Below are 13,433 nucleotides of genomic sequence, written 5' to 3' on the forward strand. Positions count from 1 at the left end.
AGCCTCCAGGGAAACCCCTATTCAATCCTTAGGACAACCCTATGAAGTTGGCACTATTATTGTCTCTATTTTGCAGGTTAGGAAATTTAGGCTTAAATAAGCTATTGCCTCTCCCTGAATATTTTTTGAATAAATTCTTGTTCGTTAAATGCTTAATAAAGTGCTAAGTTAATAAATTATCAACGCTATTTTTAGACCAGCCTAGGTTAAACCCTACAGGAGTGACGTTCCTATTCTTTGCCACAACGTGACGTCACGACCAATCCCAGGACTACATTCCCAGCCAAGAGCCTCCGCCGACATCTCGCGAAAGCCGCGGTTTCTTACAACCTATTTTGGGCATGCGCGCGGCTTCGAGTACCTTGGCTAGAGTGGTTTGATGATTTTCCGTCAGTCTCCCTAGAGTAGAGTTTTACCATCGAGGCACTTATTTCCTTCCAGTCACTCCAGTTCTCGCGAGACTTGCTACTCCTGCTCTTTCCCCACCCCGCCCCCGCGCTTGCGCAGAGCTCTTCAAAGCAGAAGGTCGCGCTTGGAGGAAGTGGCGGCTTTGGGTCCCGTGGCCGCCGCGCCGTTACTACTTCTCGGAAGCTCCGCTCGGCCGCTTGCCGAGACACCCCGCCGCCAAGATGCCTCGAATTATGATTAAGGGGGGCGTGTGGAGGAATACCGAGGTAAGTCCCCTTTTCCCGCCGTCTGCCCTCCGCCCCTCCGGCTGCGGGTGCGCACGCGCGCAGAGGTCCGGGAGGCGGAGAGGATGCTTTCGGGGTCTGCGTGGGGGGTGGTGCGGGGCCTTTACCCTGTGCCTGGACCTCAGTTATCTGAGCATCTCAAGGACAGGGACCGTGATTTAACCGCTTGATTACCTGCGGGGCACTCGTTAGGCCCTCAGTGAACATTTGTTGAGCTGACGCGTCCTCCGCCGTGGTGGAACTCACAGTAGGAGGGGGACACAGGACAATTGCGATAGTCGGTCTTCTAAGCCCCGCCCCCCGCACCCCACCGTTCCTCATCCCAGGCTCCGCGACTCTTTGCTGTTGAAAAATGAAGAGGTGCTGTGGCCACAACTTTGTTCTTTCCTTGAGTTCCTTGCTGAGGGGAAGCAGTTTGAGTGCCAGGTCCTAAGTACCCGGTTGTGTCCGCGTCCCCGCGGTCATGTTACCACGGCGTAACTTGTCCGCCCTCCCGTCACCCAAGGCCTGTCTCTTCCGCTTCATGTTGGGTAGAAGCCAGATAGGCCTACCATAGTCTCTTTGCTTCCAGAAATGTAGTGGATCGTGCCATTGGTGAACCAAAGAACAGTAGAAGAGTAAAATAGAAACAAGGTTTTAGTGCAGTTTCTGTTTATAGTGCCCTGAACTTGTCAGTTTCCCCAGAACACTCTGTCTTTTTACATCTTGCACCTTCTTGAAATATCCTCCTACTGCTTGGCATCTTTCTGACCTTCCTTCAAAAACAGTTCAGAAACTCTTCTGAAATTGGCCCAGAAGACCCATTTGCCTGGTCATCCGGTAAAAAGTAGTTGCACCTGCAATGGTCCCTGGACACCTCTTTCATCCATTTGTTATGGTTTGCTTTTTTTTTTTTTTTGCAAGCATCACATCCTGTTTGATGCTGGGATTATTAACCTCTCAGAGACTCAGGTTTCTAATGGGGATGATAATAATATACTTATCTCTCGGAATTAAATGAGTCACTGCATTTGGAATATTTAGAACAGAGTCTGGCACATAGTAATCTTTCAGAAAGTACTAGCTGCTGTTTCTTTTCCCCAGTAGACAGCACTGCAAGTGCGCAGGATCAGATCTTGCTATCTTTAGAACTCCGGACAGTGCCAAACAAAGTTTGCTTGGGAAATTTTGCTGAATGGATCTAGTAGGGTGTATAACTGTAGTATATACTTAGTTGAAGATGTGATTAAGTATAGCAGTACTGCAACAAAGTTACAAATTAAGTCAGTGAGAACCTTGCCTCTCAGCTTGCACAGAGGGGACCAGGCTGTTTCAGTTGGAGAAGAGATGACTTCTGAGGGAGAGACAGATGTACCAAATCAAGTAACAGCAGGATTCTGATGCTGTGGCCAAAGCCCTGCAGTCCTTGAGTCTCAGATGTTAGGGGTGTGGAGTGGCGAGGAGTGGCTAACATATGAGGCATATAGCTCAAGTTCATTGTGGGGAAAAAACCCTAAAAGTAAAATGCCCTGAGTGCATTCATCTATGGCTCTGATATCCCTGGTGTCTTTGGTTTACCCTGACAGGCTCCCTTGGGATTGGTGAATTCTTTATTGGAATGGGTGCCCTGGTGAAATAGTATCTAGAGACTGGGGGGAAATTAGAGGCAGAGTTGATTGGTGACTTAGGGGAGACGTACTCAATTCTTAGGTTAGACCTGAGATATGGATTCTTAGGTGAGAGTGGGGGCTGTGGGACTGGAGAGAAAATGCTGTTCATAAACTGGGAAGCCTCAATTGGAAATTGGATTCACTTGAGTCTTGACTTTTTGAGGGCTGGATGTGTCCTGTTTTATCTTGTTTTCTCAAGTATTGATATACAAGACCTGATACAAGGCTGGTGTTTGGGCAGTATTTTTTGTGAATCAGTAAATCAATGAGCCATAATCTTTTTAAGAGACTAACAACCACACATTGGAGAATTCTTTTTAAAATCTCTGTCAAGTGGGGTTTCTCACATTGGGCTGTACCCACTCAATTTTTGGATGGGATTGGGGGAGGGGTTGTGTGTAAGGGAGGGTAGGATATCCTTCTAAGGGAGTTCTTAATTTCTTTCATTTTGTTGATTCTGGGTTGCTGTTTTTTTTTAAATTTTTATTATTGTAATGAAGTTTTATACTTTTGTTTTAAATTTAGGATATACGTGCGTGTTTATATCTCTTTCTCCCTAGTACAACCCAGTTAGAGTTAATTTAAATCTTGTCTTTTCTCACTTGGAGTTTTGTGAATGAATACATTGTTTTTCCTTTGAAAAAATTTAGGATGAAATTCTGAAAGCAGCGGTGATGAAATATGGGAAAAACCAGTGGTCTAGGATTGCCTCACTGCTGCATAGAAAGTCAGCAAAGCAGTGCAAAGCCAGATGGTATGTATCAGCTAATGAGTGGAAAACACAAAATGACCTTCATTATGATGAGGAAAATGTCATTTCTTTGAACCTTACCAAAGAAAAGCAGGCACTGTGATGTAACAGAAAGTAGGGAGTGGGAGTTGGGAATTTCAGTGTGAGAATTAGCTGTCTTTTGCTTCGTAAGTGGTCTTAGGCAAGCCATTTTCTGTCCCCTCTCTCCTGCCATTGTTGTCTTCCAGTGGTATGACTCTTGGCCCTAACTCATGGAGATGTGAGGCTCAAATTAGTTAATGTTGTTTGAGAATGCTTTGTGAAGCATGAAATAGAACTAATTTTGGGTTCAGATGGACCCCAGCTTATAAAAGGATTATATTCCAAAAGTTTGTAAGTTTATTGTCTTAGAACTTACTTTCCCAAAGAAATAAACAAGACATGTTGGTTATTTTTCTAGGCTAGCTTTCAGTAGAGTTTCCTCATTAATGGTTGAAACATTACATATTTGGTTTCCCAGAATATAATATACCCCAACATTACATCTGTGGTTAAAGGGCAGTAGATACATTAAGTTCTTTACATGTGTTTTTGGCATGAGTGATCTGGCCCTAGCACTGACCCATGTGGTACTGGGATCATATTTTGGATTGTATAAGGTGACCTAATTTCCTGGGCACCTGCGTAGGGGAAAGGATCAGAACGTAGAGATTGGCCCACAATGAGGAAGATGGTCCTCAACCTGCGTAAGTGGTTCTGATTTCTGCTTCTCTTAAGTGGAGCTAAGCTCCTACCCCCATGTTTGGTAAGGCTTATATATTGTTTGTAGGCTTCTCCAGCTAAGTAGACTGGATGGAAAAGTTGGGTCAGGTGGGGCATTAGGAAAGACAGCTATGACAATAGCGGTTTTACTTAAACTCACCATACAAAAACATACAGTGTTGAAAAGTGTATAGTCAAATGCTTCAGAAATAAGCGAAGGTGTTATGGAGAAAATCAAAACGTGAGAAAGTACTATAAAAACTGGAAGCGCTATGAAAATATGAGGTAGTTTTATCTTATTTGCAAATAATTTCAATACCTCTAATAAAGTATAAGGTGAATGACAGCAGTTGATAGTTGAGAAGGAAGGCATATTGTCATGTTTCAGTCAGGTTACCTTTTTCAAGCATTACTAACCTTGCATAGTTAATTAATAGAATTAATAGTTAATATAGTAGAATTTAGTGAAATAGGGTATTTGGAATGGAATAAGTTTAACCAAATAGGGGATATTCTGTTGTAAAAAAGAATAGCTTTTGTGATTGAAGGATGAGAGTTAGCTTGCATTTTTCGAATGCTAGAAGTTAGTATGTCTAAAATGTAAATATTCATGCTGGATGACTGATTAAGGTATGAGATGATGTCTTTTAAATAGGTATGAGTGGCTGGATCCAAGCATTAAGAAAACAGAATGGTCCAGAGAAGAAGAGGAAAAACTCTTGCACTTGGCCAAGTTGATGCCAACTCAGTGGAGGACCATCGCTCCAATCATTGGCAGAACAGCTGCCCAGTGTTTGGAACACTATGAATTTCTTCTGTAAGTGAACCTCCAAAAATGGTACTAAAATGTGTGTACACCTTTTGAATGAGGCTGAATAAACTTTTAGCATTTTCCATCTTTAAACATTAATTGAAGATCTGAATAAAGCCAGAGGAGCTAAAGCTATTGGATAGTATATTCCAGATCTCATGTAGTTGATCAAGATTATGTCTCCAGTTATATACTTTTTAAAAGAATAATTTAAACATATTACACAAATCATACATGTTCATAGAAAATAGGGGAAAAAAATAAAAAAGCAAATAAAAATCACCCATAATTACACTGCTGAGAGTTAACAATTGGAACATGTTAGTTGTTCCACTAAAAGCTTTTCTGTGTAGCTCTGCTGCATTTGTGATTTAGGAAGCATCTTTGAAACAGCTAGTTCATGATGAATGGAACCACTGAAATTAGAAATTTAAAACCATCTCGTTTAGGTGAAGCAACAGTAAGAAATGCTTTATGTTGTTATCCCCGTCCATTGGGTTTTTGAAAGAAAGAGTGCTAGTACTAGGAAACCTGGTATTTCTAAGACTGAATGGTGTGGTGGTGTGATTAATTACTCTGGGTTCATTTCTAGGGATAAAGCTGCCCAGAGAGATAATGAAGAGGAAACAACAGATGATCCACGGAAGCTTAAGCCTGGAGAAATAGATCCAAACCCAGAAACAAAGCCAGCACGGCCTGATCCGATTGACATGGATGAGGGCAAGTGTACTTTTGTGAGGAATTTATTTCTTTGGTAACTATAGACTCCTCAGGCTTTCTTTTACCTTTGAGTTCTTTTCCAAACTTCTCCGACTTTTTAGAACTGAGGTTCTGTCTGCAGTTGTTACTCTCAGTCTCCTTCCAAATGCGTCCACCCTTCTGTTGTAGGGTAATTGTTCTTTTTGGATGCTGTCCCTTTATCTTTTAATGTGTCAGTTCACTTAGTTAAGCAGTGTGGTATTCCTGGACATTTCCTGGTGGCTAGAGGTAAGCTCTTTAGGACTTTGTTGTCATTCCTCTTCTGAGGGATGAGAAGTCTGGATTTGGGGATCCAGTGCTCCTATTAGCTACTTTTTTGACTTTGGACAAGTAGTTTGAGTTTTGTGAAAAGGCAGCACTGTAGTACCATGATGATGCCTTTTTGAGACATTGAATCAGGAATCAGAGGAACTAGACTTTAGCTTAGTGCCATATCTGCCAAGTATTAAGCTCTTTGACTTTGGGTGAGTCATATAATCTCTCTGAACTTTGGTTCTGTTTCCTGTCAGATGTAGAGTAATAGTGTCTATCTTACTTCCCAGGGTTGTTGTGAGCATTCAGTGAATATTTGTCGAGTTTTTAATTTAAAAACTTGAAGGTGGTGGTTCCCAGAGGCAGACTGGGGCTGGGCTGGCTGCATCACTGTCAGATGGTGAACATTAAAAAATACAGGTACCAGGGCCTCCCCAGGAGCTCTGACTCAGTAAACTGGGGAAGGGGAATGGAGGGTAGGGTAATCCTGGAATCTGAGATTTTCTTTTTTTTAAAGTTCCCTTGTGATTTCATTGGATACCCTTATATGGGAATTGCTCCAAGGTATCAGTAATGAACTCTATTCTACTCTGGAGAACTATGGAAAATGTACTGCAGAAGAGAAATAGTTCTGAGGGAGAAAAATCAAGGAAAAATGATAATGAAGATTATCAGTCCCCTTAAAATTAAATTACAGCTTTTATAATATTTCACAATTTGTGCTGTGCCAGATAGTTGATGATAATAAAGGACATGATAATTATAGCCATTGTTCAATGAATATTTGCTGGATGCTTTACCTATTCATTTTGGTTAGTTCTTCTCAACATCTCTGTGAAGTAGGAATTGTTATTCCCATTTTGTAAATGGTGAGATGTTGTTATCTCAGAGTCACATAACCAGTGAGTCATGGGCATGATTTTTAACTTAGATACCTCTGACTTCAAAACCCAAGCTGTTTCCTTTATGCTGCACCATTTAGTGATTATATTGACGGGTTTTCTCATCTAAGCACTAGGCTACATCTCTTACCTTGCTTCTGTTGGAGAAGAAGTTAATTTTCTCTTAATTTTTGCAGATGAATTGGAGATGCTTTCTGAAGCTAGAGCCCGCCTGGCTAATACTCAGGGAAAGAAAGCCAAGAGGAAAGCAAGAGAGAAACAGCTGGAAGAAGCAAGGTATGGCTGTTTCCATCCATAGTTGACCAGTTAGTCTGTGCATCCTTAGGTCCAGTAAGACTTCATCAACCCTGTTTGGTGAATGACAATTGGAGTTGTCTCATTCCAGTTTTGGTAATAGTGCTTAACTTCCTTATTACTTTGGAAGAGTCTTTTATATATATTTCTAACCGTTTCAGAGTAGTTATAGAAAAAATATACTTTAAAAAAATCAGTCCTTTTTAATTTTGACTGCTCAGGCCTTCGTTGCCGCGAGGGCTTTTCTCTAGTGGTGAGCGGGGGCCACTCCAGCTGCAGCGCACAGGCTTCTCACTGCAGTGGCTCCTCTTGTTGGGAGCACAGGCTCCAGGGCCTGTGGGCTTCGGTAGCTGTGCTCCCAGGCTCTAGAGCACAGGCTCAGTGCTTGTGGCGCATGGGCTTCCTTGCTCCGTGGCATGTGGGGTCCTGCCAGACCAGGGATCATACCTGTGTCTCCTGCATTGGCAGGCAGGTTCTTTACTACTGAGCCGCCAGGGAAGCCCCAAAATACATGTTTGAAAAAAATTTCGTAAGACGTTGCAGAAGTAATGCCGAGGTATAGACATACATGTAAGTCTTGCTGTGGTGTATTCTGTTAGCATAGGAGAGATTCATTTGTTGTAGCCATCTTAGTGTCAGATGGCGGGAGGTCACACTGGGCTCTGTGACTTTGGCATGACTGCCATTAGTTAACTCTCGTTGATTAGTGTTGGGAAGTGGGAAGCCCGTCTGAACATGGAGGGAGTAAATGAGCCTTGAACCACGTTTTAGGCTGTCATAGAAATTTTTATTTAAAAAATGAGTGAAATTAAATACTGCCCTCTGCTCAAGGTTTTCTCCACTTTCCTCTTCTTTTTGGTTAGATCCATTATTGACTTCATTCCTAATGGCCTAGAAGCCAAGATAAAGTGGGTAAAGGGAAAAACCTGAACTTTAAGAAAGCTTATTAAATTTTGGAATTCAGGCATTGAAGTAATCTCCCCAGCCTCCATAACTGCCGTTTTGGTCCTTAAGCTGGGAAGTATTTCCTGACCTGATGACTAGTATTGTACTGATGGTTTCCTCAGCAATGACAGTGAAGTATCAGGTCCTGGGATGAAGGATTCTTTCCTGCCAGAGGATGCTTTTTGGCATAGCTGACCAAGCACTAGCCCAGAGTAGTGATTTGTGATGGGAGGATGATTGGCCTGGGACAGTAAACAGAAACTAAGAGGAGGTGCTAAGTTTTCTGCCCATCTCAGTCACCTTTCTATTTTGCTTACATTTAGGGTTGAGTAATGTGAGTAAGGTTACAAAAAATTGATTTTCCGTTTTTGTCCATGGTGGTTTGGGAACTAAGTTTTTTGAGCCTTTTAACCTTGTGAGTTTGACCACCATGTGAGTTGGATCACCTTGTGAATTGTCCACTGGACAACCAGCAAAAGGCGCCCCCCACCCCCATCCACTCTCGTGACTGCTTGTTTACTTGTTAGTGACTAGCTGCTGCTGCTGCTAAGTCGCTTCAGTCGTGTTCAACTCTGTGTGACCCCATAGACGGCAGCCCACCAGGCTCTCCTGTCCCTGGGATTCTCCAGGCAAGAGTGCTGGAGTGGGTTGCCATTGCCTTCTTCAGTGCATGAAAGTGAAAAAAGAAAGTGAAGTCACCCAGTCGTGTCCGACTCCTAGTGACCCCATGGACCACAGCCTATCAGGCTTCTCCATCCATGGGATTTTCCAGGCAAGAGTTCTGGAGTGGGGTGCCGTTGCCTTCTCCGGTTAGTGACTAGCAGACAGGGTTATTGTAGGGAAGTCTGTTCTCCCCTTTCCTCCCCGAGAAATGTGAAGTCTTTGATAGTGTTCTTTGTGGGGGCAGTCTTGGGTGTGGCCATAGTTGCCTGGGGATGAGGCGATTTTGACCAGACTTGCTTTGACATAGTTTTCCCTGGGTGCACCCAGCTGTTAGACTCTATTGACTGCCAGCTTATTGCTGTATTGTTTCCAGCAATGTCTTGAGGCATAAGTTGCTCTACAGACTGATCCAAGTAAACTTTGGCTCCTTTGAAGGGATGGTTTCTGAGGTCAGTGTTTGATATTTGTTCTCATCCCAGGAAGGCTTCTCCCACTTTTCGAAAGGGACCGATTCTGGAAGACTGTAGAAGGCCTGCAGTTTAGCTCTATCTCCAAAGAATCTATCAGATATCAGTTGCCTTTTCATCACAACTTCTGCTTTTTTTGAGAGTGCCCTGAGGCCTGAGCCTCTGCATTTCCTGTTGCAAGTGAAAGCCAGTTTCTTTGGGGAGAGCTTGGAATTCTCTCTTCTGTCCCATAGGCTCTGATGTACTTGTTCCTGCATGACACTCCACTTTAGAAGCTGAGTGCTCAGTGTCAGGGGTGGGGTGGGCAGCCACCCCAGATCTCCGTGGCTTGCCTCCCTTGTCTTGGAACCCTCATGCCACAGGCCCAGGCAAGGACTCTTGGGGCTCCAGTATTCTCAGCAGCGCTGTGCCCAAGGTAGAGCCGCTGGGCAGAAGGAAGCCTTTCCTTCTCAATGACTGTGTCTGGACTTAGCCTCTGCAGTGGTTCCCTGGAGGCAGGGAACACTTAGTGATTGAACAACAACAATTTATTAGGTATGCAGAAATAGTACTTGATTTAATTTATGATTCTTTAATTTTTAAAGTACACTTTGTCATTTTCAGTTCAGTTCAGTCGCTCAGTCGTGTCTGACTCTTTGCGATCCCATGAACCACAGCACGGCAGGCCTCCCTGTCCATCACAGACCCCGAGAGTCCACCCAAACCCATGTCCATTGAGTTGGTGATGCCATCCAGCCATCTCATCCTCTGTTGTTCCCTTCTCCTCCTGCCCCCAATCTTTCCCAGCATCAGAGTCTTTTAAAATGAGTCAGCTCTTTGCCTCAGGTGGCCAAAGTATTGGAGTTTCAGCTTCAACATCAGTCCTTCTAATGAACACCCAGGACTGATCTCCTTTAGGATGGACTGGTTTGATCTCCTTGCAGTCCAAGAGACTCTCAAGAGTCTTCTCCAACACCACAGTTCAAAAGCATCAATTCCTTGGTGCTCAGCTTTCTTTATAGTCCAACTCTCACGTCCATACATGACCACTGGAAAAACCATAGCCTTGACTAGACAGAGCTTTGTCAGCAAAGTAATGTCTCTGCTTTTTAATATGCTGTCTAGGTTGGTCATAACTTTCCTTCCAAGGAGTAAGCGTCTTTTAATTTCATGGCTGCGATCATCATCTGCAGTGATTTTGGAGGCCAGAAAAATAAAGTCAGCCACTGTTTCCCCATCTATTTGCCATGAAGTGATGGGACCGGATGCCGTGATCTTCGTTTTCTAAATGTTGAGCTTTAAGCCAACTTTTTCACTCTCCTCTTTCACTTTCATCAAGAGGCTCTTTAGTTCTTCTTCACTTTCTGCCATAAGGGTGGTGTCATCTGTGTATCTGAGGTTATTGATATTTCTCCTGGCAATCTTGATTTCAGCTTGTGCTTCCTCCAGCCCAGCGTTTCTCATGATGTACTCTGCATAGAAGTTAAATAAGCAGGGTGACAATATACAGCCTTGATGTACTCCTTTTCCTGTTTGGAACCAGTCTGTTGTTCCATGTCCAGTTCTAACTGTTGCTTCCTGACCTGCATACAGGTTTCTCAAGAGGCAGGTCAGGTGGTCTGGTATTCCCATCTCTTTCAGAATTTTCCACAGTTTATTGTGATCCACACAGTCAGAGGCTTTGGCATAGTCAATAAAGCAGAAATAGATGTTCTTCTGGAACTCTTGCTATTTTGATGATCCAGTGGATGTTGGCAATTTGATCTCTGGTTCCTCTGCCTTTTCTAAAACCAGCTTGAGCATCTGGAAGTTCACGGTTCACGTATTGCTGAAGCCTGGCTTGGAGAATTCTGAGCATTGCTTTACTAGTGTGTGAGATGAGTGCAGTTGTGCGGTAGTTGGAGCATTTGTTATTTTAGCTGTTTGCATTTTTTCTGTAGTGAACTGTCTTTCCTTCTGCTTTTTTCCCTTGAGATGCATTAAAAAAAACTTGCCTGGATTCTTTATATCTAACCATTCCTAATACTAATTGCAATTTTTTTTATATTATTTACTTTTTGATACTGTTTTATGATTTAAAAAATGGTGCTACAGAGATATAAAATTTAAAATTGAAAGCTGTTGATTTTTTTTTTTTTTTTCCCATTTCATTGATATTAAGTGAGTATATTCCCATCCAGAGATTAGATACATATTTATTTGTAGTTCCTTCTGGTTTTTCTCTTTGCTCTAGTATATATGTGTACCTTTACATCAGAACTGGAGTTGATTTTGGTGCATGGTGTGAGGTGAGGATTTAAGTAAATATTTCTTTCCCAAATGACTGGACAGCTTTCTTAGCTCTGTTGGATGAGACATCCCTTCCCTGTGGTGTATGATTTTCAAGGTGATGTTTTGTTCTTTTGCTTCAGGCGTCTTGCTGCCCTCCAAAAGAGAAGAGAACTTCGAGCAGCCGGCATAGAAATTCAGAAGAAAAGAAAAAAGAAAAGAGGAGTTGATTATAATGCTGAAATTCCATTTGAAAAAAAGCCTGCTCTTGGTTTCTATGATACTTCTGAGGAAAACTACCAGACTCTTGATGCTGATTTCAGAAAGTTAAGACAGCAGGATCTTGATGGGGAGCTGAGATCGTAAGTTACCTTTCTGGATTTTTTTCTCCTTTCTGGTTTTATAAATGGAAAAATATAGTAGGAATTTTATGGACGGCCAGATATTATCCTTGTCAGAGCCAGATTTTTCTTAGTCAGCACAATGTGGCTTACATAATGCTTTTACTTATTTAATGGATTCACCTTTCTGAGAAAACCAGTGACCCTGGCTGTAATGTTTTTAGTACAGAATACTGTTTGCATTTCTTGAAATGTCAGCATTTGGCTGTTAGTGAATTTGGAAACAGGTTAGTTATTTCACTAATGGCCTGAAGGAATATGTCAGAAATCTGGTCTGCCTTTTTTTTTCCTTAGTGAAAATTTTATCTTGTTTTTCTTAAAATGAAATTAAAAGGAAGAAATGATGATTACCAGTTCATTCTTAAATCTTTTCATCTAATGAGGATCAGTGTGTATTTTTATCAGATGTCTTAGGATGCAAAGGATTTTGCTTATTTATAGGGATTTTTAGAGTTTCTTTAAATCTTATATCTGAATGTTGTGGAAAAAACCTTTTATGCTTATCAGAGATTTTTAGTTTTCCACTCCCCCAGTGGCCTTCTATATTTCTGTTGACATGAATTGTTAGTAAACAACAGATGTCAGCCAGTGTGGATCAGCATTTTCTTGAATGTACTCCATTGCATTTGTTTTTCAGATTAGACCCTTGTTTTAGGTAGCCTCTACAGATAAAAAGATTGAAGAAAAAAAAGTCATTTGGGTGGAGTAGACTAGATAGAGGAGAAGGGTGACATGCAGAGGGGAAGGAAGCATTCCTGGTCCTTTAGAAAATGACCTTGAGCCTGGCACTAGACCCTAACACCTCTCTGATGTCATTTGTGAGAACTTAACTGTCCTTTAAAAAAAAAATGATGTCAAACAATTGAAGATTAGTTTTAAAGGAAAATTTAAAACCAGTGTTTTAATTCTGTTCCCTTCGTTTGTTTCCCTTTTTGTATACTTTATCATTTTCCTAGTACAAACACATATTTTTGTATGAAGGTAGTCATGATATAGGAGTCATGATATAGGAGTAGTTTTATGGTTTTCATGTTATATGTAACATTTTGCTTATCATCGTAGTCTTTATAGTTACATAGTTTTACTATTTAGTACTTAAATTACTTAGTGTATCTTATTTTCTTAGTAATTCTATTGCTATTCTATATTCCTACTGAACATAGTAGTAAGTAATGTATAGGAATAGGAAACAGCTTACTGTATATAGTTTTGTCTTTTTATTAGTACTTTTCTTAAGAACGGATTATTTTGTTCAGAGTATATGACTATTTGTATGGCTTTTAACATTATTGCCTATGAGTAACTTTGAAAAATTTGTTCTCCACCTTGATCCATGACAGTGAAAAAGAAGGACGAGATAGAAAAAAAGACAAACAGCATTTGAAAAGGAAAAAAGAATCTGATTTACCATCAGCTATTCTTCAAACTAGTGGTGTTTCTGAATTTACTAAAAAGAGGAGCAAGCTAGTACTTCCTGCCCCTCAGGTAATCTGATGAAAGTAGTTTTTTCACTGTGTGAACTCACATGCATTTATACCTTTTTTCAGCAAATGTTTGCGGGTGTATGTGCCAGGTTTTCTTTTAGGTGCTTGGTACTCCTAAGAAATATTAGGCCTTGAACTTCTCATATGATGGTTTAGTAATTAATTGTCAGCTCTTAGCAATTTGTCAGTAGACTGGGGCTCCAGGCCTCATTTTTTTGTAGCTGGTAATGGTGGTATTTGGCCTTGTGGACTTCAGGTGACTGCCTTTTAGGGAATGTTTGGTTGTGTCATTCTTCTGTTTTTGAGACAGTAACTGTGAGAATCAATGTGGGAGTTGTGGAGAAGAAACAATTCATTCAGCTCATTGTAGGCTCT

General features: G+C 41.5%; 1 protein-coding gene across 1 annotated transcript in view; it reads left to right on the forward strand.

Annotated features, from left to right (window-relative positions):
• The first annotated feature begins 267 nt into the window (after positions 1-267).
• Positions 268-13,433, forward strand: part of CDC5L (cell division cycle 5 like) — a 41,064-nt gene continuing 27,898 nt past the window's right edge. The window contains exons 1-7 of the mRNA XM_069564647.1: positions 268-674; positions 2,992-3,095; positions 4,489-4,650; positions 5,237-5,364; positions 6,734-6,833; positions 11,317-11,535; positions 12,915-13,059. Of these exons, the coding sequence (XP_069420748.1) occupies positions 630-674; positions 2,992-3,095; positions 4,489-4,650; positions 5,237-5,364; positions 6,734-6,833; positions 11,317-11,535; positions 12,915-13,059 (903 nt within the window). The 5' untranslated portion in view covers positions 268-629. The remainder of the gene's footprint in view (positions 675-2,991; positions 3,096-4,488; positions 4,651-5,236; positions 5,365-6,733; positions 6,834-11,316; positions 11,536-12,914; positions 13,060-13,433) is intronic.

Source organism: Ovis canadensis, chromosome 20, assembly GCF_042477335.2.
Source record: "Ovis canadensis isolate MfBH-ARS-UI-01 breed Bighorn chromosome 20, ARS-UI_OviCan_v2, whole genome shotgun sequence".
Taxonomy (NCBI): domain Eukaryota; kingdom Metazoa; phylum Chordata; class Mammalia; order Artiodactyla; family Bovidae; genus Ovis; species Ovis canadensis.